This window comes from Myodes glareolus, chromosome 7 (genome assembly GCF_982192425.1).
Source record: "Myodes glareolus chromosome 7, mMyoGla1.1, whole genome shotgun sequence".
Lineage (NCBI taxonomy): Eukaryota > Metazoa > Chordata > Mammalia > Rodentia > Cricetidae > Myodes > Myodes glareolus.
In genome coordinates, this window is record NC_142032.1 from 20,194,334 (window position 1) to 20,220,952 (window position 26,619).

Here is a 26,619-nt window from a genome sequence, read left to right on the forward strand (position 1 = left end):
CTTCACAGTTTATCATTTGCATAATAAGTTCCTAGCAACACCCTCAGAGAAGGGGATACAAGACCCAGGCAAATGACCCTCAGACGCAGCGCCAGGACCGGAGGGGTGTACCAAGAAAGTGAAGACAGCGCAGCTAGCGCTTCGCACACCGCCAGAGAGCAGATCCCATTCTCATGGCTGAGAGGGATCCCATTCCCAGGGCTGAGAAGGCTTGACGACGCTCACCCCGCACCCCACCTTTCCTAGACTCCCAGACGTCCAGGAGGCTCTAAAAAGCCCTGCGGAGGGGTGGGGAGGATTAAAGATTTCTACCCCATGGTCCTGCACTGCTTTTGCGAGTCGAATCTCTCAGACACGATCTGCAGCCCGATGACACAGTGACTCTCTGGAAGAAGCGACTGTGTTCGCCTCGCACGCTCCGACTTCTGGGGACGCAGGCTGCCCACGCCGCTCCCCGGCCGCCGCCGGCCGACCCCGGCCGGGGCTGCCAGACCAGCGGTGCACTCGTCCAGCCCCCTCCGCCGGCCTCGTCGCGGTCTGGAAACATTTCCTGCCCCCGCCCCCACCCCCAGCTTCCCGGTGGGAGCGAGTTGGCCTCGCAGCCAGGTCAGCGCTCGCAGTTACCCCAACTCGCTTCTCAGCCAACCCTCGCCGAGAAGCTCCCCGTCTGGCTCCGAAAAACCAAGGGGGAACCTAGGCGCCGAGAGCCGAGCCAGGTCGTTCGGGAACCCCAGTGTTCGGGCAAGACAGGGGCTAACTGGCGACGCGTCGGGATCCTGCTGCCTTTCGTTACCTGCTCGCTTGCGGGGGTGTCCCGGAGCAGCCGGCCTCTCCCGGCGCTGTCTCCCCACGCAGTTGCCCATGCTGGCTTCTCAGCCGGTCCCCATGCACCGGAGACGGAGGACGGCCGGCTACTCCTCGCTGCTGCCCCGAACCGCCGCGTCCCCGGGTCAACGGCTCCCGCAGCCCGACATCGAGAGCTCCTGGATCTCCCCTGGGGCGCGCGCTGCCCAACGCCGGCTTCGCCACAAACTTTGCGGGCCAGGGGAGAGGGAGGTGGCCAGGCCAGGGGGGCCCGCGACAGTGCCCGACCAGAGACCAGTCGACTGGAGGGGCGGAGGGAGGGGGCGGACACCGCCGCAGCTACTCCTGGCTCGCTCGCGGCTCCCAGCTGGGGCCGGCCCCCCGGAGTCTGTCAGTCACCTACCTAACCCCGCCCCTGCCCAGCCCCGTTCCCTTCCTCCCTCTCGGGATGCCGGTGCCTCCGCCGCCGGCCGTCCCAGGTGCGCATGTGACCTGACGGCACCGCCTCTCGGGCCGGGCCTGGTTTTCTCATTGGCTTCCCCCTGGGTGCGTACCGCCCCTCGGCCCCACCCAGCCAGGTGCCCGCCCTGCCGTCTGTCTCCCCGGGAGAGCGGCCGGGAATTGTGCGCCCTCAACCGCCCCGGCTGCGTGCCCAGCAGACGCTTCCCTTCCTCGTGCCGCGCCCCGGCACAGGCCCCGCCCTCTTGGGGGAGGAGCCGTTAGGTCCCTCAAGGAACCGCCAGGCTCAGAACCGGCAGGCACGTGACCTGGGAGCGGTCCGCCCTCCCCTAGGCCTGCGCCCAACTATTGGCTGTGGAGGCGCGTGCGCGGAGCGGCTCGTCTCGTGGCAACACCTACTTCCCTCCCACAGTTTCTGGCTCGCGTCATGGCTGCCGCCACCGCGCTGGAGGAGGTGGCGGCGCCCGTGGGCGCCCTGTGTGGCCTCGTGCAAGACTTCGTCATGGGCCAGCAGGAGGGGCCCGCTGACCAGGTGGCTGCAGGTATGGCAAGCCGCGCCGCGAGGCTTCTGCAGGGGCCGGGCCGGAGGGAGCGGCCTCTGCCCCGGCGCGCGGCGGGAAGGGAGTGAAGGGAGAGGTGATTGTGATTGGTCCTCTGGTTGCTCGGCCCGCAGCGCGAGCGCTACAGCTGAACAAGTTGGAGAGTCGCTTGCGTCTTCCTTAAAGCTTGCTTTGCATTCCGCATCTCGCTGTAGTCCATAGAACATCATTACATTTCTCCAACAACGACCTCATCCCCCCCCCCCCCAAGGCCCAGCGAGAGCCGGAGGACTCGCGTAGGGCGCAGTTCTAGCCCGGAAGTGGAGCTGGGACTTGGACTCGCGTGTTCAGGTCCAAACCAAGTGCTCGCACTGCGGGATCGCGTTTTTGGAGGGTTAACGCGAGGAGGTGCGGGTCCGAAGGGTTACGCCCCAGTTGCTTGCCATCCTGAAAGTAGTGCGCCTCAGCTCTCTTGGGGGGTTGTAATTAGAGGGAGGAGGAGAGGAGCCAGTTTAGGTCTGAGACGGTGGGCGTGTAGATGAATGGTGTTCTATTAAGGCTTCACTTAGTGTCTTAGTGGGGGTTTTGATAACTTTTTGTAATAACTCATTTGTTATCTTCCCAGAGTTCCAGTTTTAGGAATCTAAGAGTTCTGAGTTTATTTAGGATTTGAACAAATAAAATTCCAGGAGGCCTCCTTGGAATTCTTTCCGAATGTTGAATGTTAGGATGCCTTCAGAGTCAGATTTAAGAAATAGAATACAAAATGGATATAGCTGTGGGTTTTCTTAAATTACTTTTGGACGTTTTGTGTGTTTGGGAGAAGAAGAAGTTTGTTCTGCAAATTGAGCAGATTAACTTTTATAATATATGAGAAATGAACTTAGGCTAGAAAAATATGATGTTCCTTAGCAATGTTCCTCTTTCGTTCTGCCATTCTGTTATTACTGAGTACGTATTTTTCACCCAGCATGAAAAGGATTGGGAACAAAAATAGAAATTTAGTTCTTTCTATGGACCCAAAGAGATTCTAATACAGTGAAAGAGACAACTGTGTGGTGAGAAGGAAGTGTATGGTGGTTGGTAAGCATTAAGGGGCAAAAATGTCTGCTACTGGCTGTGCTTGGTGCTTCGTGTCTTTAGTTCCAGAATTTGGCAGGAGGATGGCAAGTTTGATAGTGATTTCTAGGCCAACCTTGGCTACCATGTGAAACCCTATCTCAGAAACCAAAACAAAAACCTGCTAATGCTTAAGCTTATAGTTGACAGTTGTGATGTCTTCCCAGAGTATGATGTACTTTCTCCAGCCTAGTTAGTCTGTGTTCATACCAAACACATCAGCCTTGGAAGCAGCAGCTCTTTTATAAGTTACAAATGCAGGACTGACTGCCAACTTTGTTTTGCACCTGGTGGTTTCTGGTGGAAATAGTTGTCAGTTCCCAAGAACAGGCAAGTACAGGAAAGGAAATGACTTGACAGCCCAGGAATAAGACCTCTGAAATAGGCATTCAAAGACAGCCAGTACTTGGTCCCAGCCCTTATTCTTACCGTTGACCTCTTGGACCCTTAGTTCTGGGCACCAACCTCTGTTCTCTGATTCCTGAATGTTTTCCTTCCCTTAACTAATCCAAATTAAACTTCATACTCAAGACCCAGTTCAAATGCTGTTCCCCCATATTATCCTGGCCAGACAACATGTCACTTCAGACTCTAATAGACTTCTCACCCACTCATGCACTCACTAGCAGATTTGTTTCACAGGTATGTCTGTATACATAACCACATCTGACCCTCCCGTTTTTACCCAGTCTCATGGAACAAAAGTAGACACATCATAAAACTGCTTAGGGGCCAGTGAGGTGCTCAGTGAGTAAAGGTTGCTTGATACCTTGAGTTCCATTCTCTGGATACATGGTGTAAAGAGAACTTATTCTCAAAGTTGTCCTCTGACTACCACATGCACACACACACAAGGTGTAAAGAGAAAAGATGCTAGAAGAATCTTTGGAATTTGGGGCCCAATTAACTGTAAGACTCAAAAGGAAATGAAAAGGCTACCCTAGATGAACCCAGAGTTTTGAGCCTGGGGGCCAGGAAATAAAAGTAACTATTCAAAAACAGGCAGGGAAGGGAGCTGATTTTAGATGGAGTGGTTTTTGGACATTTTTAGACAATGGATAAACTTCCCCCCTATCATTAGTGTTTCCCTTCACTTCTGTCTTAGTTATATTGTCTTTTGCTACATTTTTTGATTACCAGAAGAAACCACTATTCTGAAGTAATGTTATTGTTAAAGGAATAAAGAGTAATTATAGAGAAATTACTGTGGCATCATCAAAAAGGTGTTTAGTTTTTTTTAATTTTGAGATAGGACCTCATGTAAGTAGGCTGGCCTCAAACTGCTTGTGTAACTAAGGTTGAACTTGCAGCTCTGATCCCTAGTGCTGGGGTTACAGGCATGCACCGTGCAGTGCTGGAAATTAACCCTAGAGCCTCTTTCGTCTGGCAACTTGCCCAATCCTCATCCTCAAAAATGACCTTTTTGAGACCCTAATTGAACCCTGTTCCTGAGGGATTTCCTTCCATTCTGCTCCTGCACTTCCACCCATACCACCTCAGCCCTGGCTCTCAGTGCCTTTGGCTGCCACTCCAGATTGTTAAGAGGCTTCATCTCCATCAGACAGAGATCTGATTGTGCCTTCTAGGTCAGTAACCACACAAATACTGCTTTTATTCCTTCCCCGTGTTCCCCATGAACTTTCCTGATTGAGGAAAACATGGGAAGTTAGGAAGTATTAGCAAATTTATTGCTAGACAGCAAAATCCTGAACACATTGGAGTAACTTAGGCCTCCTACAAAGGGAAAGTGACTTATATTTTCCTTTGTCCAGGGAAAACTACCCTTGGGAAAGATAACTATTATAATTTTATTATGGTTCTCTTACTCCAGGAATACAAAGGCGTAATTTATATTATTTCTTGGCTATATTTATTTGGGAAAACTTACAGTGACTTAAAATTTATAGCCCAGGCCCACAAGGTGGCTCACAGTTGTAATCCCATCTTTCAGGAAACTTTACCAGGAAGGTTGCCAAGACTTACAGAGGCCAGCCTGGGACAGATAACTTACTAACCCATTTCCATAACCCAGAACATGTATTCCTTCTGTTAACCTTGTTTATATACTGTGTCGACATCAGATTGTAGACACTTTATTTAAAAAATCTTTCTGACCCAATAGTCAGGGTTCTCTTAAGAACTCGATCTAGCTGGGTATGGAGGCACACTTCTTTAAGCTTAGAGCTTAGGAGGCAGAGGCAGGCAGATTTCTGTGAGTTCAGGGACCAGCTTGGTATACATAGTGAATTCCAAGCCGGACAGGACAGCACAGTAAGACCCTGTCTGTATTTTTGTCTTAATCCCAAACACAGCTCCTGCTTTATAACACATAGCAATATTGAAGGAAAACAAACAACTTTCTGAGATGTGTGTAAGGAACAGCAAAGAGAAGGGGAATGATTCTGTTTGGGGCATCTAAAGAAGGCTTCACAAGTGTTGACGCTCAGGCTGTATCTCAAAGGATGAGTGTAAAGTAAGTTAGGGCTAGAAAGGAGCATTCCAAACTGAAGGGCAAGGGCTTCCATTTCATGTGATTGAGAGGAATCCTGATGAAGGGAGTAGATAGAGGGCTGGGGAGCTAAACTGTAAAGGACTTCAAGGCAGTAAAGAGACATTGAGTTTAATAAACAAATAATTGTCTATTTCAGGAAGAAAATTTTTGCTAAAGTACAGTAGAATAGAAAATTTTTTAAAAAATCTTTCTCAGATTTTAAAATGTGGAATGCATGATGAATTTCGTGTCGCCCTTGCATAGAATCTCTGTGTCATTCCAATTTTAGCATATGTATTGCCAAAGTGAGCCCAAATTTTTTTTTCTTTTTTTTTAAATATTTATTTATTTATTATGTATACAACAGTCTGTCTGCGTGTATGCCTGCAGGCCAGAAGAGGGCACCAGACCTCGTTACAGATGGTTGTGAGCCACCATATGGTGGTTGTGAGCCACCATATGGGAATTGAACTCAGGACGTTTGGAAGAGCAGGCAATGCTCTTAACCGCTGAGCCATCTCTCCAGTCCCTCTTTTTTTTTTTTTTTTTTTTTAACTAGGGTAAAATATACCACTTTAACTGTTCAGCTGCTTTTGTCTATTCACGGTGTTCTACAAGTGTTGCCACAGTCTAAAAGTTCAATGCCTCAATGGGTAACGAAGTTACTTGCCGTCAAGCCAGACTGAGCTCAATCCCAGGAACCCACATGGAAAATGAGCAGGAAGCCCTGAAAGTTGTTCTCTGAGCACCACATGTTGCCCCCCCCAACATGTGCCTCCAACACAAAAGAAATAAAAATGTAATAAACTTTTTTTTTTAAAGAATTTCAGGAACATTTTCCACTGTACCTAGCATGGCTTGGTTTTGGAAACCTGATTGGGACAATGAAGAAAGGACAGACACATGGGGATGCTCTGGGGCACCGAATACCCCTTTATTATTTATAGCTGGTGAAAGAGGGAAAAAACTAGTCTCTGTGGGAGGTCTCTGTAGGGAAGCAATCTCAGGCTGTAAACAAGCTGCAGTTCTGCTTTTTGTACACCGTGTCAACATTGCACATAGACTGGAGGAAAACTTTGCCAATTCCCATGGGTCTGAGGGACTGGTCTTTGTTCAGTAACATGCTTTAGCGCAGGGCAGCCTCAGCTCCCAACAGTTTTTATCACGCAAAAAGTAGAGAGCAAAAAAGTAGTCATTATTTAGAAGGCATGGAAAGGAGGCTTCGTAATTGAAAAAAGACATGTCTGAAGTAGACTCATTAGAACTGGAATAAGATCCTAAGATACTGTGCAAGCATTTTCAGAATATTGACTCAAGCATTTTCCAGCTTAGTAGCCATTTCCTTTACTTACATTTAATGTGCTGTGACAGCATCATTGTATCTCTGTTTTTGAAATGCTTTCATTCAAAATCTGGACCCTGTGAAACTAAATCTCAGGTCTCCACTAGGGGTGTTCACCCACTATTCCTCATCTGGTACATGAGGAATCCCATGAACATGGATGCATTGCTGTAGTAATCAGACAGCTTCATGTTGATGCATTCTGAATGCTGAAGAAGTCGTTTTTAGTTATAAACTCTGAGGGAACCTCTCAGGGTAGGACTTGGCTGGTAGGTAGGTGTTTGTCCTGTGAGCCTGATTTGTTGTCCCTGCCCCCATTGTACAGCTTGCTCATTTATTTTCCGTGGCTTTTCCTCAGGCGCTTGGGCAGCAGCTGGGCCTTCCACATCCTGGCACAAGTAGAGCTTGATGGCTAAATTGGTGCTGGTCACGAGTTATGGATCTTGACTAGCGTCCCCTTTCCTCAGTCTGACTGGAGTTCTTACTAGTACCAGACTGAGCTTCTGACCAACTTGGCTCACAATTGTTGCTATGAGACTAGCAGATGTAGGGGAACTGGAGGTTTAGGACAGTGTTCTGAAACCTTCTCCACTTTTTCCTTATGTTGACAGAGGTTAGGGTTCGGCATTTAGAGATGTCTGGGTCTGGAACTGAGAACAGACTTTGGAAATAATTCCCCAGTTGGTATATATTTATTAAATAAAACTCCTTCATCCATCTTAACACATTCCTTCCAAGATAACCTGTCACTCTTTGCATCCCCTAAAATGTGGAAGCTGCTTCTGTTACATCTGTTACTCATGCTGTTAATATCACTAAGCTGTATACTTACAGATAGAGCACTGAGGGTGTGAATGGATGTTCAGGGAGAAGATCTCTTCCAACCCGCAGTGGTCTGCAGGCCCTCACAGATGATCTTTGCTAATACTGTGTGAGATAGCCTCAGCTGAATTGGGAGGGGAAAGATCTGACCTAAGTGATTTTAGAGAACAAGTTTGTCTAGAAACTGTATAGCCAAAGATAAAACTATTTTTTAAAATGCTGTATTGTGTTTATAAGCTTTTTTTCTCAAGGAGGTTGACAGTCCTAAAATAGTTTATGGGAATGGAGAGATGGCTCAGTTGTCAGTGCACTTAGCTTGCTAACATGAAGACCTGAGTCCAGATGCCTTGAACCCACATAAAAGGTATGGTGGCATACATTTGTAATCTCAGTGATACATGGTCAGAAGTCGATTCCTGGAGCTGGTAGCTAGTCTACAATATGAAGTTCCAGATCAATGAAAGGCCCTATATTAAAGAAAAAAAGTATGGCTGGGTGGTGGTGGCGCACATCTTTAATCCTAGCATTTGGGAGGCAGAGGCAGGGGTATCTATGTGTTTGAGACCAGTCTGGTCTACAGAGCGAGTTACAGGACAGCCAGGACTACACAGAGAAACCCTGTGTAGAAAAGGGTGCAGAGCGCCTGAGGAACCACTACTGAGATTGTCTTCTGACCCCTACCTGAATTCACACACCCTCACACATGTATACACACACAAATATGAGCATACATGGGCACATGTATAAAAAATAATTTATAACCAAGAAGTAGCTATAAAATAACAGAACTGGTCCCCCACTATCAGAGATTACAAATTGAAAGCTACAATGAATACTGGATTAGATTTACAGACTTTGTGTGTGTGGATTTTTGAGACAGGGTTTCTGTGTGTAGCTGTGTCCTAGAACTTGCTCTGTAGACCAAACTGGCCTCAAAATCAAGAGATCTGCCTCTGCCTCTTGAGTGCTGGGATTAAAGGTATGCATTACTACACCTGGCTGTACCTTTTTTCTTTAAATATATGGATGTGATCTATATGCCTACAGAGATCAAAATTGGGCATCGGATCCCATGAGACTGAAGTTAGAGCCGCAAGCCAGCATGTGGATTCTGAGAATAAAACCCGGGTCTTCACCAGTGAGCCCAAGACTTCACCAGCCCAAGACTTCAATATGATTTTGTTTAGTTTGACATAACGTAAATACAGAAATAGTGATAGATGTTTGAGTAACATGGATAGTTGTACATACTATGTACTATGTACATACTATGTTTGACTACTTCCCAGGTCTTTGAACTGAGAGTCTAGAAGCAGTGTCGTTCTGATAGCACATCCACACCCAGATCATGGTATCTAGCTATTTATTTGGGATAGGGTTTCACTATGCAGTTCTGGCCATCCTAGAGCTTCCTGTGTAGAGCATGCTGGCCTCCAACAGAGGAAACACTCGGGGGGGGGGGGTAGTGGTATTTGGAAAGGCAGGTGGGTCTGTGAGTTTGATACTAACCTGGCCTGCATAGTGAATTCTAGGACAGCCAGAGTTACATAGTGAGATATCGTCTCAGAAAATTGAAAATAAAAGTAAAATAAAAAACTTGCTGGATGGTGATGATGCATGCCTTTAATTCCAGCACGTGGAAGGTAGGCAGATCTGAGTTCCAGGACAGCCAAAGCTACACAGAAAAACCCTGTCATGGGGGTCTACGAGATGACTCATCAGGTGAAGGCACTTGCCAAACCCACAGACCCGAATTTCATTCCCAGAACCCATACAGTAGAAGGAAAGAGCTGTCTCCCACAGGCTATCCTCTGCTACACTATAACACAAGTACACCTTCACGCATGTACATGTACACAGATAAAAAGCTCAGTGACCAAAGATGGAGCAATAGGAACAATAAAACAGACTTACTTATTCAATATTACTAAATTGAATATATTTATTGAATTATAACTCATAGCATAAATATATACTGGTCAATATTGATACAGTAATAACTAGATTCTCTTTATAGAAGAAATTAATTTAGATAGATATCCAGAAGATAGAACTAATCTCCCTCTCCCTTGTCTCTCCTTCCAAGGACAGAGTACCTGAAAGGGAAAAGTAGTCCTACGTAGTGCAGAGACCTCTGGATCTACCTGACCCAAGTGACTAAATTCAGTGGCTCCAGTGAGAGGCACTGTGGGGTAATTTGTATCCCTGCTAGAGTATGAGTATGTTTGATAGTCTTCTGAAAACTAGTAGCCACCATCTAAACATGAGAGCATCAAACTCAGATTGAAGTACATTCTATCAAACTATCAAGATTGTGAAAATTAAGAAAAACTGAGAAACTTATGGAGGAGACTCAGGGCTCTTGATGATAATTATAAAGTGATACATTTAATTGGATCTTGTAACAGACCATGGCATTAGTGGAAAGACTGATGAGACCTGAATAATGTCTAGAATTTAGGTAGCATGTGCCAATGTTACTCTCTTAGTTTTAACAAATATAAATATTTTGATAATTTACTATGTACCTATGATGATAAAGTTGGAAACTGGGTGAAGGTTATACAGAAATTCTGCGTTGTCTTTGCAATTTTCTGTTAATTCAAATTATCCCAAGGCCAGGTGTGGTGGTGCATGTCTTTAATCCTAGTGCTCAGGAAGCAAAGGCAGATGAATCTCTGAAATCCACCAGCCTGAGCTACATAGTAAAATGTTTGTCTCCAAATAATAATAATAATAATAATAATAATAGTAACTTTAAAAAGCTTTCTGTGCACAAACTGTAAACTTGGATTTTATAATACTGTTCTGCATTGAGATCTTGTCCATTATCAGTGTACATATTGCTACTTTAGTCTTGTTTTCATATTTGGGCTATTATGAATAAGCTGCAGGGAATGTGGGCATATGAACATTTTTTTCAGATATTAATTCATTTGCTTTGGTATAAAACCAGGAGTCATAGACTATTTTTGTTGTTGTTGTTGTTTTACTTTATGAGGAACCTCCATACTGTTGATTCCATAGTAATTGTATCAGTTTACAATCTCACCAAGGATGTTTGTACACAGATTCACACTTCTCTCTGTCCTTATTGGACCTTGTTGCTTGTCTGTTTTGTAAGTACCATCTTGACAGTTATAAGGCCAGAACCCTCAGGGGCTTTAAAAGTTCTATGAGTCAGGTCTTTTAAATGTACTGGTCAGCTAAATTTGTAGCTAGGTATTTTCACTCTTTTTGATCTTCCCTCCTTTACACTCCATGTGGATGTTCTATCCCCTGGTTTATTCCGTGTTAAAGGTTGAACTCAGGACTCAGTGCATGCTGGGCAATCACTCTACCAACTGAGCTTACACCTTCGGTCCTGATTTTTTTTTTTACCCTTTATGCCATTTGTCCCCATTCATCCTTTATGCTGTTTTGTAGGTTATATATGTGTATATACACAAAGGTTTTTTCATTTGATGATACTAATTTATACATAGCTTATTTTTTAATTGTGTATACAGACATTTCAATTACTGAAGAATGCTTATTTTTCATTTTTTAAATATTCAACACTACATATCTGAAATATGGCAGTGTCTTTCTTATCTAGGAGGACATTTTGTCCAGCAGTATATGGTCTCCTAGTGTAAACAGGAAACATTGAACCATTGAGTACTGTTTTATGTTTTCATATTTCTTTTATTTCTTCTAGATGTGAAATCCGGTGGCTATACAGTGTTACAAGTGGTAGAAGCCCTTGGGTAAGAACCTCTGTTCTAGAATATTTCTCCAGTCTTGCCTGGATACTTTCAGAGTTATTGCTTCCCTGGAACCTGATTTTCTTCTCGTAGTTAAAAGCCCCCTATCCATAGCAGCACTTGAGTATAAGTGTAAGCCACAACAGGTTCTGACTCAGCCTGCAGGTTTGGGTGAAGTGGGTGTCGAAGGCCTTTCACTATTATCTAATTGGAACTAGACTTCTCTTGTGCTTCCTTAGATCCAGCTAATCCCCTTAGGAGCCTAGTTGTCCCAGATGGCTCAGGCATACTGTAGGCCTAGTCTCCTTGTCTGGAGGGTGCTCAGGACATGTACTGTGCTAGATCCCCGGTAGTGGAAGATACTTGGAAACAACTAAAAGAGCAGTGTTGTGGGGACCAGAGAGATGGCTCAGTGGTTAAGAGCACTATTGGCTGCTCTTCCAGGGACCTGGGTTCAATTCCCAGCACCCACATGACAGGTCGCAACTGTCTTTAACTCCAGTTCCAGGGAACCCGACACCCATGGTACAACATGCAGTGCGCATAAAATAAATAATTTTTTTAAAAAAAGAACATTCATAACCTAGGGTTCTAAGAATCAGATAAAATACATGCCTGTAGTCTAGGGCTTGCTTTCCCCAAACCTCATACATGGCAGATCACTTAGGTTGACAAGTATTACTAATATGTTATTGTCATAGTCAACCTTATCTTCTGAAAATTGAAGGAAAAATTTAAAACCGGCATGTCTTACACAGCAGACCATTTGGCTTTTCTGTTTACCTTCTTGTGGTCGTAAGGGTTTTTGTTTTTGTTTTTTCTTGGTTTCTCTATATAACCCTGACTGACCTGGGGCTCACTCTCTGGACAAGACTGGCCTCAGACTCAGAGATCTGATTGCTGCTGCCTCTGGAACACTGAGATTAAAGGCTTGTGCCACCACCACCAGGCAGTGTTTTGTTTGTTTGTTTTTATTAATAGTTTTATTGAAAGTATAACTGACACAGGGTTGAAGAAATGGCTTAGAGGTTAAAAACACTATGTCTGCTCTTCCAGAGGACCAGGTTTCATTCGCAGTACCCATTATGGCTGCTCACAACTGTCTGTAACTTGTGTCTCGGGATCTGACACCCTCTTCTGGCCTCTATGGGAACCAAGCATGCAGATGGTACACAGACATACATGCAGGCAAAACATCCATACACATAAAAATAGATAAATCGTGTGTGTGTGTGTTTGTAAAACTGACATACCACAAAGTTCACCCTTTTTTTGGAGGGAGTTTCAAGATAGGGTTTCTCTATATGGTCCTGTCTGTCGTGGGACTCACTCTGTAGACCAGTTTGGCCTCAAGCTTGAGGTCTGCCTACCTCTGCCTCCCAAATGCTGGGATTAAATATGTATACCATTACTGCCTGGCCAAAGTTCACCATTTTAAAGTTTGAAATTCTGTGCCCTTTTTTTTAACCTAAGTCTTTTTTTTAAAAAAAAATATTTATTTACTATGTATACAATATTCTGTCTGCGTGTATGCCTGCAGGTCAGAAGAGGGCACGAGACCTCATTACAGATGGTTGTGAGCCACCATGTGGTTGCTGGGAATTGAACTCAGGACCTTTGGAAGAGCAGGCAATGCCTTAACCACTGAGCCATCTCTCCAGCCCTTCTGTGCCGTTTAGTACATTCATGGATCTGTGTATTCTTGCACACGATCACCATGTGAACATTTTTATTACTCCGAAATGAAACTGCTGCTCCTCAGCACTCATTCCCTTATCCCTCTTCCTCCCAGCTCCCGGTCTGTTGATTTGCCTGTTGTGGAAATTTCAGATATATAGAAGCAAAGGCTGTATGGCCTTCGTGTCTGATTTCTCTCACTTAGCATGAATTTTACCTTTCCTATTGCTGTGATAAAATACTCTGACAAAAGCGATTTAAGGTAGAAAGGGCTCATTTATGGCTCATAGTTCAACAGTTCAAATCTGTGTCAGTGAAATTCTGGTGGCAGGAGTTTGAGGCATAAATAAGATCACATTGCATCCAAAGTCAGGAAGTAGAGGTGTTTCCACTCATACAGTTCAAGATCCTATCCCAGAGAATGTTGTTTCCCACATTTAGGGTTAGTCTTCCTCACTTAGTTTCATCCAGAAAATCCTTCACAGGAATAAGCACTATTGGTAATCCCTCACAAGTATGCCTACAAGCTTGTCTCCTGGGCGAGTCTAGATCATGGCAAGATAACAACCAATGTTAACAGTGCAGCTTGTTTACAAGGTTTCTTTGTGTTGTATGTCAGGTCTACGTTTCATTGCTTCCTAAACAACACTCCATTATATACCAATGACCAACATTTTGTTTAACTATTCATGAGTTATGATGGACATCTGGGATGTTTCCATTTTTGTGCTTTTATGAAAAATGCTGTTATAAGCATTTGTGTGCCTTGATCCTTTTTTTAAGTGCTACAAATGCACAATATCCTACCTGCTAAGCAGAAACATTTCCATGAGTTCCTGTCCTTAGAATACAGTCAGAAGAAGTTTTATTTCTTTTTTTTTCTTAAATATTTTTTATGGTTTGTTTAACTTTATCTTATGTGCATTGGTGTGAAGGTGTCAGATCCCCTGCAACTGGATCTTTAGACAGTTGTGAGCTGCCATGTGGGTGCTGGGAATTGAACCCACGTCCTCTGGAAGAGCAATCAGTCCTCTTAACCACTGAGCCATTTCTCCAGCCCCAGAAGTTTTATTTCTATACCAGTATAGTTCCTTTATCTTGAGGTTTCACATAAAACTCTCAGGATCAGCTTTCCAGAAATCTACTTTCTGCTCAGGTTATGTTGAAGTGTGATCTCAGGAGAGCTATTTGAATATAAGTCATCTTGGTGCTTCACTTCAGCTGTTCCCATATCAGTAGTCCTTCCTGGTTAGAACTGCTGCTGTTAGAGGTGTAGCTCAGTTTGTAGAGACCTTGTCAAGCATGCTCAAAGCCCTTCAATTCCCAGAACAGCCTAAAATCATGCATAGAAGTGCTATATACCTGTAATCCCAGCATTCAGGATGTAAAGGCTGAAGAATAACTTGAAGGCTGTTCTTGGTTATAAAGACCTTTGAGGCCAGCTTTGGCTACATGAAACTTTGTCTCCAAAAAAGAAAAAACAAACAAACAAACAAAAATATTCCATTCATCTTTGTAGCCTTTCGTTTTTTAAGGGTATAGGTGTGTGCAAGCATACCTCCTAGGACCTTAGTTGTTCAGCCTTGTTTTTCTCTAGCAAGGCTTTACAAATAACCCAGTGTAATGGCTCACATCTGTAATCCCAGCACTTTGGGAGTTCAAGGCAAGAGGATGGCAACAAGTTAAGTGCAGCCTGGACTAAGAATGAAGTCTTGTCTCTAAAAGCAAAGCAACAAGGGGGGCTAGAGAAGTATCTTAATTAGTAAAATGAGTTCTGTCCCAACACCCATTTGAAAGGCCAGGTGTGGTGACACATTCTTAATTCTGATGCTGGATAGATGGAGACAGGCAGGTCTAGCAGCCAGCCTAATCAAAGAGCTCCAGGCCAACCATTGAGAAACCCTATTTCAATAAACATAAGATGGACAACTCCTGAGGAATGATACCTAAGGTTGACTTCTGGCTTCCATGTACGTACATACATACACATGTGCACTTGTGTATGTATGTACATGTACATGTATGTACACGTGTATCTGCACATGCAAAAATTTCTTATTTTAGTTTGCAAAAATCTGCCACCTGCCTTCAGTAGAAGCTGCAATTGCCAGACATCTCTGAAGCCCTGTGGGTACTGTTCCTACCTCAGGAGAGAGAGAATAAGCATAGTGCTCATTGAGTGCCAAGTAAGGGATGCCAGGACAGAAATTTCTGTGGACTGTGATGTCACACAAGCCTTTGGTACTGCCAGGCTAATCTAAGGATAGGTTTGGGGGCGTCAGCCTTTTATTTGTTAAATGTTTGTTTATATTTTTGAGACAGGGTTTCTCTGTATAACCTATGCTGTCCTGAAACTCACACTGTAGGCCAGACTGACCTCGAACTCAGAGATGTGTCTGACTCCCAAATGCTAGGATTAAAGGTGTGTGCACCACCCATCTGGAGTGACAGTGTTCACTGGACACTAATGTTATTAGTTCAAGAGTACCTTCCATGGTTTTTTTAAACACTTTTAGTGGGGTGTGTAACTCTATTGCTAAGAGAGTAAGTAGGACTAACTGCAGAATATTTCCTTTATAATTTGAGCTGGTCAATCACAGATGCTTTCTGTCTTGCTGTTTCCCAGGTCATCTCTGGAGAATCCAGAACCCCGAACTCGGGCACGAGGAATCCAGCTTTTGTCACAGGTGCTACTCCAGTGTCACTCCTTGCTCCTGGAGAAGGAAGGTACTTTTATTGCTAGTAGGAACGTCTTCCTGAAGCACATGGCCTACATGACATGCACAGGGAAAGGGGGTTTAATGTATCTATGAACAACTAATTCAGTGTCTTCCTTACTTACTGGTGTATATGGCAGAGATGGGTAAAATTAAATTATAAGATACATCAATTTCAAATATAGTCTTTGATCATTTGTTCATTGTATCTCAGTGTCCACATCCTGTAAGCATATAATACCTACTGCCTGGCCCTTTACAAAAAGCTTTGTAAAGAAAAGGTTTGCAGGTCCTGTACTAAACTCCTAAAGAAACAGAAGGCAGAGGGCTTTTTGATGACTCAGTGGGTAAATGCAATTGCTGTGCAAGCCTGACAACCAGAGTGATCCCTGTAACTTACAGTATAACATGAAACTGCTTTCAGTTCCCAGCACCAAAGAAAAAGAGAAAAAGTTCCATATGGTGAATCTGGGGCTGATGAGATGGCTCACAGGTAAAAACACTTTAGGAAAAACCCTGGAGGCCTGGGTTTTATCCCACATGCAGGTAGAGGGAGAGAAATGGCTTCTGGAGGTTTTCTACATGCTGCATACCACACTGGCCTAGTCACTGTTCTGTTGTGTGAAGAGACACTGTGACCAGAGCAGCTCTTGTAAAAGAAAGCATTTAACTGGGGCTTGCTTACATTTTCAGAGGTTAAGTCCATTGTCGTCATGGTGGGAACATGGGAGCATGTTGGCAGACATGATGTTGGTGAAGTAGCTGAGCGTTCTGCATCCAAATCCACAGGCAGCAAGAAAAGAAAGACATTGGTTCTGGCTTGGGCTTTTGAAATACTTCCAGTGAGACACTTTCTCCAATAAGGACACACTTATTAATTCCTCTCAAATAGTGCCGCTCACTAAGCATTCAAATATAGGAACCTATGGGTGCCGTTCTTATTCAAACCACTACATGCACATAAAATAATGAAGTTGAAAAGGAAGCAATTCTGAGGGTTTCACTGTGAACTTCTATGAGAATTAATGAATTAATACAAGAGGCTTTCCTGTCTCTAACTCACAAAGTAAAGGTGTCATCAAATGGGAGCCATTTCTTGATTCAGGAGGACATTTGTAGGAAAAGCCAAAATGGAATGGCATTAGGAGGCAGACAAACAGAGCTGGTGGGCCTTCCTCACACCTGCTAAGCTGAAGGCTGGATCTGGTTTGTGCAGTGGTACATCTGATCCTGTTCTATGAGAACCGGCTGAAGGACCATCATCTTGTGATCCCATCTGTCCTCCAGGGCCTGAGGGCACTGGTGAGTATTTCTCATTACATAACTGTTTGTGGGAGCCCTCATACAGTTCTCTCTTGGCCTTTTGGAGATGAACCTTCACATGCCGAAGAATAAAGGCCCAAATACAGGAGTAAAAGCCAGCTCTACAGTTTTTACTCTTGTGAGTAAGTCACCCTGTGTGACAGTGGCACCCTTGAGATTTCCACTTTACCTTGTATATAAACTTCATCTATAATCTACACTTAAAAACAAAGCAGAAAACTATCTTTGGGGAACTGGAATTTGGTTGGTTTGAAAGGAGCTGTGAAGAAATGCTCAGCTAGAGAAAGTTTCTCACTATGAGTGCTTCCTCCTACAGCAGAATGTTAGGATGCCAAATTACCTAACAAAAAACATTGTAGAGCTTTGTCTTAGAGACAGTGTTCTCATATCTTCCCTTCTCTCCCAGAGCATGTCTGTGGCCCTGCCCCCTGGGCTGGCTGTCTCTGTACTTAAAGCCATCTTCCAGGAGATACATGTACAGGTGAGTGATAATAGCTGCAAGTTTACTTTGTTGCTAGTCTTTGTCTTGTAGTCGTTGATATATTTAGAATTAGGTGGTAACACAGATTGTCGAAACTCTGAGGTCATATACAGGTATCTCTTTATAGTGGCTAAGGAGAGGAAGGCATGGCATTATATCTGACCTGTCTTGCTAAGAACCTAAGATATACATGAAACAAGTTTGGGTTACTGGTATCACTGTTGTGGTTGTGCTGGTAGATCAGTAGCCAGACCTCTCTCTATGGTTCCTCTTAACTTAATCTTGTTTGGTTTAGAAAGAACTATCTACTAGAGATTGTGAAGGCCCAAATGGTTGTGTTGTTTGAAGTATTCTTTGTTTTCTTTCTTCGCTTAATTTCATTTCTTCTCCACTCTTAAGTCCCTGCTGCAAGTGGATCGCCATACAGTATTCAGTATCATCACTAACTTCATGCGATCACGGGAAGAAGGTAAGAGGCAGGACTGTGTGAGGAGTATGAAAAACAAGCGGTTGCTATCTGTCCCACATTAGAAGGGTATATTGTGGTCCTAGGGGATGTGTAGAAAGGCCAGGACTCTGAAGAGTGATAAAGGCTTGGGTGAGGTCAGTCTTCTCCTGGTGTAGGAAGAATACACACACATGCACACATAGACTTGCACATATACATATCTTTACTGAGCACTTGAAAGAGAAAAACAAAAAGGGCTGCTCTGCTAGGCCAGAAAGGAAAGCAAGAGACAGCAAGAGAATACAGACTTTCTATCCCATGGGACAGCAGTGACCTTGTTCTTTTCTTCCCAGAGCTGAAGGGCCTAGGAGCTGACTTCACATTTGGCTTCATCCAGGTGATGGATGGAGAAAAGGATCCTCGTAATCTTTTGGTGGCTTTCCGCATCGTCCATGACCTCATCTCCAAGGACTACAGTCTGGGTATGTTTTTGTAGTGGTGAACTAGCTGGTTGAAGCTGGTCAGTCAGAATGAACTTAAGTCACTTTATTCTTTCTCTGTTGCCACAGGACCTTTTGTGGAAGAGTTATTTGAAGTGACATCTTGTTATTTCCCTATTGATTTTACCCCTGTAAGTACCACCTTCATTCTAATGATGTATGGAGACATTGTTCTAGACAATTGAGCAAAACAGACAATTTACATTTTATTTGTATGGAGGGGGGCTCGTTTTTGTGCAGTGTTGGTGCTTATGTATAGAGGCCAGAAGAAGATGTTGAGTGTCTTCCTTTATCCTTATCTACTTGCTCCAGACCCTCCTGTCGACAGGGTCTGCCACTGAACCTGGAACTGACCATTTTGCCTGGACTGGCCACTTGTCTCTACAGCACAACTCACCTTCCTCCAGTATTGGGGTTACAGAACTATCCACCATTGGTACTGGAGTTCTGTAGCTCTTACTGACACTTGCTCCACTGAGCTTTTTCTCCAGGCTGATAGACATTTTAAAGTCCTCATAGATTTGTATTTTAGTAAGCTTGGAAATGGAGAAACATCCAACACCAAAGGGGCGGTTGAATTCAGCAGGTACTTGAGAGGAGGACTTCTTAAGTTCCCTAACAAAGCATTCATTGCTGAGCAGGATTGTTTAGCTGTGGTCCTTGCCCTTGAAGTTTGCAACATTGAGGTAGCACTATAAGATTAGATGTCAAAATGAGTGGTACTGTAGTCATTCTGAAAGATGAGTTTATTGTAAGCTACAGTTGGTAGGAACTGACCTAGCAGATAAGTCTTGGTTGGTTTCCAAGGGATGTATAGAATATGAATCTGTGGTTATAGGGTGTATCTCAGGTGATAAAAGCAAATTAACAGAAAAAAAAAACAGCACAGTTGCACACTGCATATACAAGAAGTGTTTACTCTTGTGGTCCTTCTCACTCTGCTTTTTATTTCTTTTCTATTACGAGATACTTGGAGTCTATTGCTGTATGGGATATGTGGAGATGTGTACTGCAAGCATTAGTAATGTGGAAGAAATGAAAGCTCTACTGAGTATGCCAAATGATGCATGAGTATTGACTCTGACTGTTGTTAAAAAGCCTTAGCTGTCTTTACTTGACATCAGTCACCAGCTTATTCTCAGTTGGCATTCTGTTAAACCACCACTCTCCTCAAATTGTTTCAGATGCAATAACTTTCTTTACAATGCAGAAGAAAGTTATACCTTTGAAATGTTGACTGGTTCAACTACTGTTTGTGAGTGTGTGCTCGTCTCGTGCGTGCGTGTGTGTGTGTGTGTGTGTGTGTGAAAAGATAATACCTCAGCAGGTAAGAGTGCTGGCTACACAAGCCTGACTACCTTAGTATTCCTGGTATTATTTTGAGATAGGGTCTCGCTATGTGTGGCCATGACCTTGAACTTCTAACAAGGCTTAGTCCCTAAGTGTTGTAATTACTGGCAATACCACATTTCCTAACTTGCTCTCTATGTCACTCTTAGGAGTTTTTCTTAAGGTTTTGTTGTTATTGTTATTTTGTTATTATTTTATTGATTTCTATTTTATAGCATTCTGTTTTTAGCTCATGGGTAGATGTATCTGTCTTTATTAGGGTTTTTGTTGCTGTGAAAAGACACCATGACCATGGCAAAGGAAAACTTTTAACTGAGGTGGCTCATTTACAGTTAAAAGGTTTGGTCCATTATCATCATGGCAGGGAGCATGGCAGCGTACAGGCAGACATAATGCTGGAGAAGGAGCTGCTACATGTTAATATACATGCAATAGGAAGTAGACTGTCTAACTGGGAGTAGCTTGAGCTCAAAGCCCATCACCATAGTTACACACTTCCTCCAACAAGACCACACCTACTATGACAAAGCCACATCTCCTAATAGTGCTCTGCCTTTAGGGGCCATTTTCTTTCAAACTACCACATGCTGCTCTCTGGGCCCCAAAGGCTTGTAGCCATATCATAATGCAAAATTGCGTTCAGTTCAACTTGAAAAGTTCCCATTGTCTTAACAATCCCAGACTTATTAAAAAATCTAAAATTCAAAGTCTTTTCTGAGATTCATGCAGTTTCTTAACTATAATCCTCTATAAAATCAAAACCAAAAAGCCATTCACATACTTTCAACATATAATGGCATAGGATATGTATAACCATTACAAAGCATATGGAATGGAGCATAGTGAGAAAATACTGGACCAAAACAAGACCAAAAACCAGCTGGACAAACTCCAAATTCTGCATCCCCATCTCTGATGTCAGAACACTCTTCAGTTCTCCAACTCTGTTCAGTTTTTTTTGACTGCTGCACACTTCTTTATCATGGGCTGGTTCCATTTTCAGCTTTGGAAGCTTTCCTCAACAGGTGTTCCCTAGCTCTGGCATCTCCAACATCTTAGGATCTACAAGGCAATTGCAGCTTCAGACAGTGGTCTCTCTGGGTCTCCATTCAGGGACACCCTTTACAACATGCCTGGCCTCAGCAGCTTTCCTTAGGTGTAGAGGCAAATTCTATAACCCCTTTATCCTTGACTGTAAAGCCAGAACCATGTGCCAAGTTCTGTTTCCTGGGCTGGAATCTGGCCCCCTTCTTCACCAGCTTCCTGTTTTTGATTATTGCCTTACTACCTAAACTTAGCTGTCCTTGAACTTGCTCTTTTAGACCAGGCTGGCCTTAAGCCTCTACCTCCTGAGTTCTGGGATTAAAGGCGTGCACCACCACACCCAGCTCTAAAATTAAAGCTTTTCGTTAGTTCCTTTTCACTAGTTGGAAATTTAGCTGGGTGGACTCTTGCCCTGAGGCTGTTTTGAGATTTCCTCTGCCAAGGAAATTAATAAAAAACTCTTCACTTTAGCCCAAGACAGACTTTTCAGACAAGGGCAAAAAGCAGCCACATTCTTCACCAAAATAGGACAAGACTGGTCCTTAGGCCATATATTAACATTCTCCTTTGAAACCTCTTGAGTCAGCACCCCACCATTCAAATCACTCTGCACCACTGTCTTCCATACTCCTACTAGTATGGCCAATTAAGCAGTGCTTATAACATTCTCCTGTTTTCCTAACCCAATTCCCAAAGTCCATACTTCTTCAAACAAAAGCATGGTCTAAACTATCACAGCAGTACCCCAGTTCCTGGTCCCAACTTCTGTCTTAGGGTTTCTATTGCTGTGAAGAAACACCATGACCACGACAACTCTTATAAAGGAAAGCATTTAATTGTGACTTGGCTTACAGCTCAGAGATTCAGTCTGTCATCATGGTGGTGTGCAGGCAGACATGGTGCTGGAGAAGGAGCTGCTGTTGATATGAAGACAATAGGAAGTAGACTATCTTACTGGGAGTAGCTTGAACATAGGAAACATCAAAGCCCATCTCCACAGTGACATATTGTCAGTAAGACCACACATACTCCAAGAAAGCCACACCTAATAGTGTCACTCCCTTTGGGGACCATTTTTTTTTTCAAACCACTGCAATATCTCAAAAATAATAATGTCATTTTTAAAAAAAAAATTTTAAGTTTTTTTTTTTTTTAATTTATGGTGTGTGTCTGAGTAAGTCTATACCTTATTTGTGCAGGTTCCTCACAAATGCCAGAAGAGGATATCGGGTTCCCTGGAGGCACAATTATAGGTACTTTTGAGCAGCCTGACGTGGGTGCTAAGAACCAAATTCGGGCTCTTTTTGAGAGCATTATTTGCTCTTACACATTGAGCCATCTCCCCAGCCCTTAAATCTTTTTTATTACATTTATTTGTGTGACTACTCATACTGAAACACTGTTTTTGGGAGATGTGAACAAGTGTCTGTTCACCCCAGGTAGGGAACAGGCAATAGACCAAAGTATAGATACCGCCAAAGTCTTAATTTGTTGAAGCAATTAATTTTATTGGGGTTATAACAGGAATATGGTTGAAGAGTTTCTTACAGGAACAGAAATGGCTCAAGGTATCTATCACCAAAGACAACTCAAAAAAAAAAAAAAATTGGTGCACACTGCACCCCCTGCAGGTAGTTCAGCAAGCTGAAAATGTGTCCTTTTCCGTTGGGATGAGCCTCTTCTAGGAAGCTTAGCTGGTCTTTGTTTCTTCTACTTGGCTCCTCTGAGATAGTCTCAGAACAATTTTTACTGCTTATATATACTTGGGGAAGGAGAGTTCTAGTGGCTCTGGTCAATTTCAGGGACTTGTGGAAGCTATTTTAGTAGTTTGTTTCATGTCTCAACTAGCTTGCTTGGAGGATGGAGTGTTTCATCTCTCTGTAAACATTCTGTCTTAAAATACCCTGTTTTGGATTGGCAATATGGCTCAGCCATGACAAGCACTGGCTGCCCTTCCAGAGGTTCAGTTCCCAGCACCCACATGATAGCTCACTGCTGTTTGTAATTCCAGTTTCAGAGAATCCAACACCTTCACAGATATACATGCAGGTCAAACACCAAATGGACATAAAATAATTTTTTTAAAAAATCCCGTTTTACATCCCCATTTTATACATAATGCAGGTCAAATACCAAATGCACATAAAAAATTTAATTTTTTAAAAAAATCCTGTTTTTTATACCCATTTATATTCTGTGTCTTAAATTTCTCCAAATTGAAAGGTTTTGACCTCTGAGGAAATAACTTCACATACATGCCATGGTACATGTGGAGGTAGGTCAGGGAACAACTTGTAGGAGTTGGTTCTAACCTTCCATCATATGGGTCCTAGGGATTGAATTCATGTTATCAGCCTTAGTGGCAGCTTTACTCACTGAGCCATCTCTTTGGCCTATGTTACTGGGAATAAAACTTTTTCGAGAGTGTCTGTATGATGATAACTGGTACATGTATGCCACAGGCTATAGGTAGATATCAGAGGACAACTTTAGTGGAGTCGTCTCTCTTTCCACTTATACATTGGTTCCCAGGATTGAACTCTGATCTCTAGTCTGTAGTTGACTTTTTGTTTTGTTTTGTTTTAACTCTTTGGCTCTTTGTTCTTTGCTATTTTGGGGACCCATCACCCAGCCCCCAAATAAATCACACCCAGAGGCTTATAAGTGCCCAGCATTAGATTGGCTTATTTCTAGCCAGCTTTCCTTAAATTATTCTGTCTACCTTATGCCTCTGGACTTTTTCCTTTTCTTCTGTATATCTTACTTTCATTCTTACTCAGTGGCTGGCTGTGTGATTAGGTGACTAGTCCCTAGGGGCGACCTTTCCTTGTTCTCTTGCTCCTCCATCCTCTCAGATTTCTCCTCCCATTTATTCTCTCTGCCTGCCAGCTTCACCTATCCTTTCCTTCCAAGCTATTGGCCAGTCAGCTCATTATTAGACCAATTAGGAGCTTTAGACAGGCAAAATAATACAGCTTCATAGAGTTAAACAAATGCAGCATTTCTTTGTATCATTAAACAAATGTTCCACAGCATAAACAAATGTAACACATCTTAAATAATATTCCTCAACACTAGTCTTAGGCAGCAAGGGCCTTTACTTGCTGAGCCATCACCAGCCTCATTAAATCTCTTTTCTCTATGTGTGTCTGTGCATGTGTGTATGCACTCATATATATCCATATTCCTTGTTTTCTCCTAGTTTTTTGAGGGGAAGCCCTGAGTACATGTGATGGGAGTTCTGTATGAGCTTCATTTCCTCCTTTCTTTCTTTCCTTTCTTTCTCTTTTTCTTTCTTCCTTTATTTTTGTTATTTATTGTAGGTTTTTGTTTTTTATTTTTGTTTTTTTTTGTTGTTGTTGTTGTTGTTCTTTTTGGAGACAGAGTTTCTCTGTATAATAGTTCTAGATGTCCTGGATCTTGCTTTGTAGTCCAGCCTGTCCCAAACTCACAGAGATCCACTTGGCTGTGCCTTTTGAGTGCTGAGATTAAAGGCATGCCCCACCACCACCCTACTTAGTCCCATTTTAGAGTAACTTACATGGATAGCCTGGGAAATTCCCAAAATAATCTTATTTGGCTAATCATCTAGAAAAAAAAAAAAAGACTTTATGTCTGCCTAGCAGACGAGAGCTGAGAATATCAAACTGGTACCTTATCACTTTGATCTCCGGGTGCAGCACTGAGACCCTCTACTGCACCTATTCAGTCAAGAAAATTAAACCTCAGGGATCTGCTATGATTAAGGAAGAGTAAGAAGACTATGCAGGACCTTAGATTGTTTCTCTATCCCATTCCCAATTCCACTGTCCCTTAGAATCGCCCATTCCACACCTTTCAGGGAGTGTGCAATGGGGGAATTAGTTATTCAGATACCCCCGGGTCTACCTAGAGTCCTTTCATCTTAGATGTGGGGGTCATTTTCTTACCATCTACCTTGTATCTAGAATGATTTTGCATATCTCTTCCCTGGTTATCTTCAACATTCTCCCTTTACTGTATTTTTGGTGCAGTTTCCAGAGGAGTAAAGAAAAAAATCTAAAATTCTGTTTTTTTGTTTGGTTGATAGGTTGATTGGTTGGTTTTTTGAGACAAGTTTCTCAGTAGCTATGGAGCCAGTCTTGGAACTTGCTGTGTAGACCAGACTGGCCTCAACCTCACAGAGATCCTCCCATCTCTTCCTCCTGAGCACTGGGATTAAAGATGAATGCCACCACTCCTGCCTGAAAATATTTTTAATGTAGCAGACAATGTATGTACCTTGGCAATAGAGTGCTTGCCTAGCATCCCAAAGTATTCAATTCCAGCACGGAATGCAAGTTTTGGTGACACACACCTATGACCCTGACCCTTAAGAGGTAGATGCAAAACAATCAGAAGATCAAGGTCGGCATTAACTACATAGAGTGTTTCAAATTAGCCTATGTGAGATCTTATGGAAAAAGATGTTTAATTCTAATACTGTAAAAAATAAACACCTTGCTGTGTGTCACCACCCAATCCGCGACTTAAAGCCCTACACTTGAGAGACAGAAGCAAACGTATCTGAGTTAAGGCCAGCATTGTCTACATAGTTCCAAGACTCCCTGGGCTACATAGAAAGACCCTTTCTCAAGAAACAGAAAAATAAAGTAGTGCCTAAAAGATAAAAATATGTAAGAGTGAGCATGTCTTCTAGCTGGGACTGCATGATGTATGATTGTGCTAGATTGGGTCTAAGTGTCACCTGTACTTCAGGCTTGCTAGGTTCAGATTAAGGGCTAAGGTGTTCCATGGTTCCTTTCCATTTTCAGCCACCTAATGATCCCTATGGCATCCAGAGAGATGATCTCATCCTGAGTCTCCGTGCTGTGCTGACTTCCACACCACGTTTTGCTGAGGTGAGTCTGGTCTAGGTGAAGGTAGTCTCTGCCCAGAGAAGGCTCTAAAGGGAGAGCAGCATGGGGTTTGGACAAAGGGATCAGCAGTTAAGGGCACTGGCTGCTCTTCCAGAGGACCTGGGTTTGATTCCCAGCACCCATATGGTGGCTCACAACCATTTATCACTCTATTTTCAGATGATCCATTACCTACATGGTACCAGGCATGCATGCAGACAAACACTCATACATATAAAATAATAGAAACAATTTTTTTTAAAGTAAAAACATGGGGAGAAAGAATGCTCTTTTACATTTTAGTGTATGCCAAACATTTTCAGACTTTCAGTATCAAAACTTCACCATCTTATCTCCTAAAATACTAATCTCTTTTGTAGGTATTGTACTTGATGTCTGTAAACTTTGCTAATGTGCCTGTTTCTCAGGTACCACAGCATGGCAGGAAAGTTAGCTTACAGTTGTAACTCCTGGCCTGCGTCTTAGTGGCAACTGTCTCGTAGGACAATACGAACATGGTTGTTGGTTTTGATGGCTAAGACACTATCTCAAGCTGAAATTTTTCCTTCTTTTTTACAGTTCTTGCTGCCTCTGCTGATTGAGAAAGTGGATTCTGAGATTTTAAGTGCCAAACTGGATTCTCTGCAAACTCTGGTGAGTAGGATCCAGCTATCCTTACAAAAGTTAGTAGTACTAAAAATACAGTTTCTTGGACAGCTGAAGGCCAATTAATTCATGTACTTCATGGGCCCATATTTGGGCTTCTATGGTTGGTCTAAGCCCGGTAGCATTCATATTGTCTTACTCTGTGTAACCAAGAACTAATCAGTGCTCATCTTTTTGTTGGCTTTTTTGTTTGTTTTGTTTTTGTTTTTTGGAT

General features: G+C 43.1%; 2 protein-coding genes across 3 annotated transcripts in view; one reads left to right on the forward strand and one right to left on the reverse strand.

Moving 5' to 3' along the window:
* Ubtd1 (ubiquitin domain containing 1) overlaps positions 1 to 1,228 on the reverse strand; it is a 60,741-nt gene extending 59,513 nt beyond the window's left edge. Inside the window, exon 1 of the mRNA XM_048452897.3 lies at positions 794 to 1,228. Coding sequence (XP_048308854.1) covers positions 794 to 863 — 70 coding nt within the window. The 5' untranslated portion in view covers positions 864 to 1,228. The remainder of the gene's footprint in view (positions 1 to 793) is intronic.
* Positions 1,229 to 1,653: 425 nt separating this feature from the next.
* The window catches only part of Mms19 (MMS19 cytosolic iron-sulfur assembly component), a 37,812-nt gene continuing 12,846 nt past the window's right edge, over positions 1,654 to 26,619 (forward strand). For both annotated transcript variants that reach the window (XM_048452884.3, XM_048452885.3), the window contains exons 1-10: positions 1,654 to 1,805; positions 11,277 to 11,325; positions 15,626 to 15,726; positions 16,933 to 17,018; positions 17,446 to 17,520; positions 17,920 to 17,989; positions 18,322 to 18,450; positions 18,538 to 18,599; positions 25,656 to 25,742; positions 26,319 to 26,393. In XM_048452884.3, the coding sequence (XP_048308841.3) occupies positions 1,691 to 1,805; positions 11,277 to 11,325; positions 15,626 to 15,726; positions 16,933 to 17,018; positions 17,446 to 17,520; positions 17,920 to 17,989; positions 18,322 to 18,450; positions 18,538 to 18,599; positions 25,656 to 25,742; positions 26,319 to 26,393 (849 nt within the window). In that variant the 5' untranslated portion in view covers positions 1,654 to 1,690. The remainder of the gene's footprint in view (positions 1,806 to 11,276; positions 11,326 to 15,625; positions 15,727 to 16,932; positions 17,019 to 17,445; positions 17,521 to 17,919; positions 17,990 to 18,321; positions 18,451 to 18,537; positions 18,600 to 25,655; positions 25,743 to 26,318; positions 26,394 to 26,619) is intronic.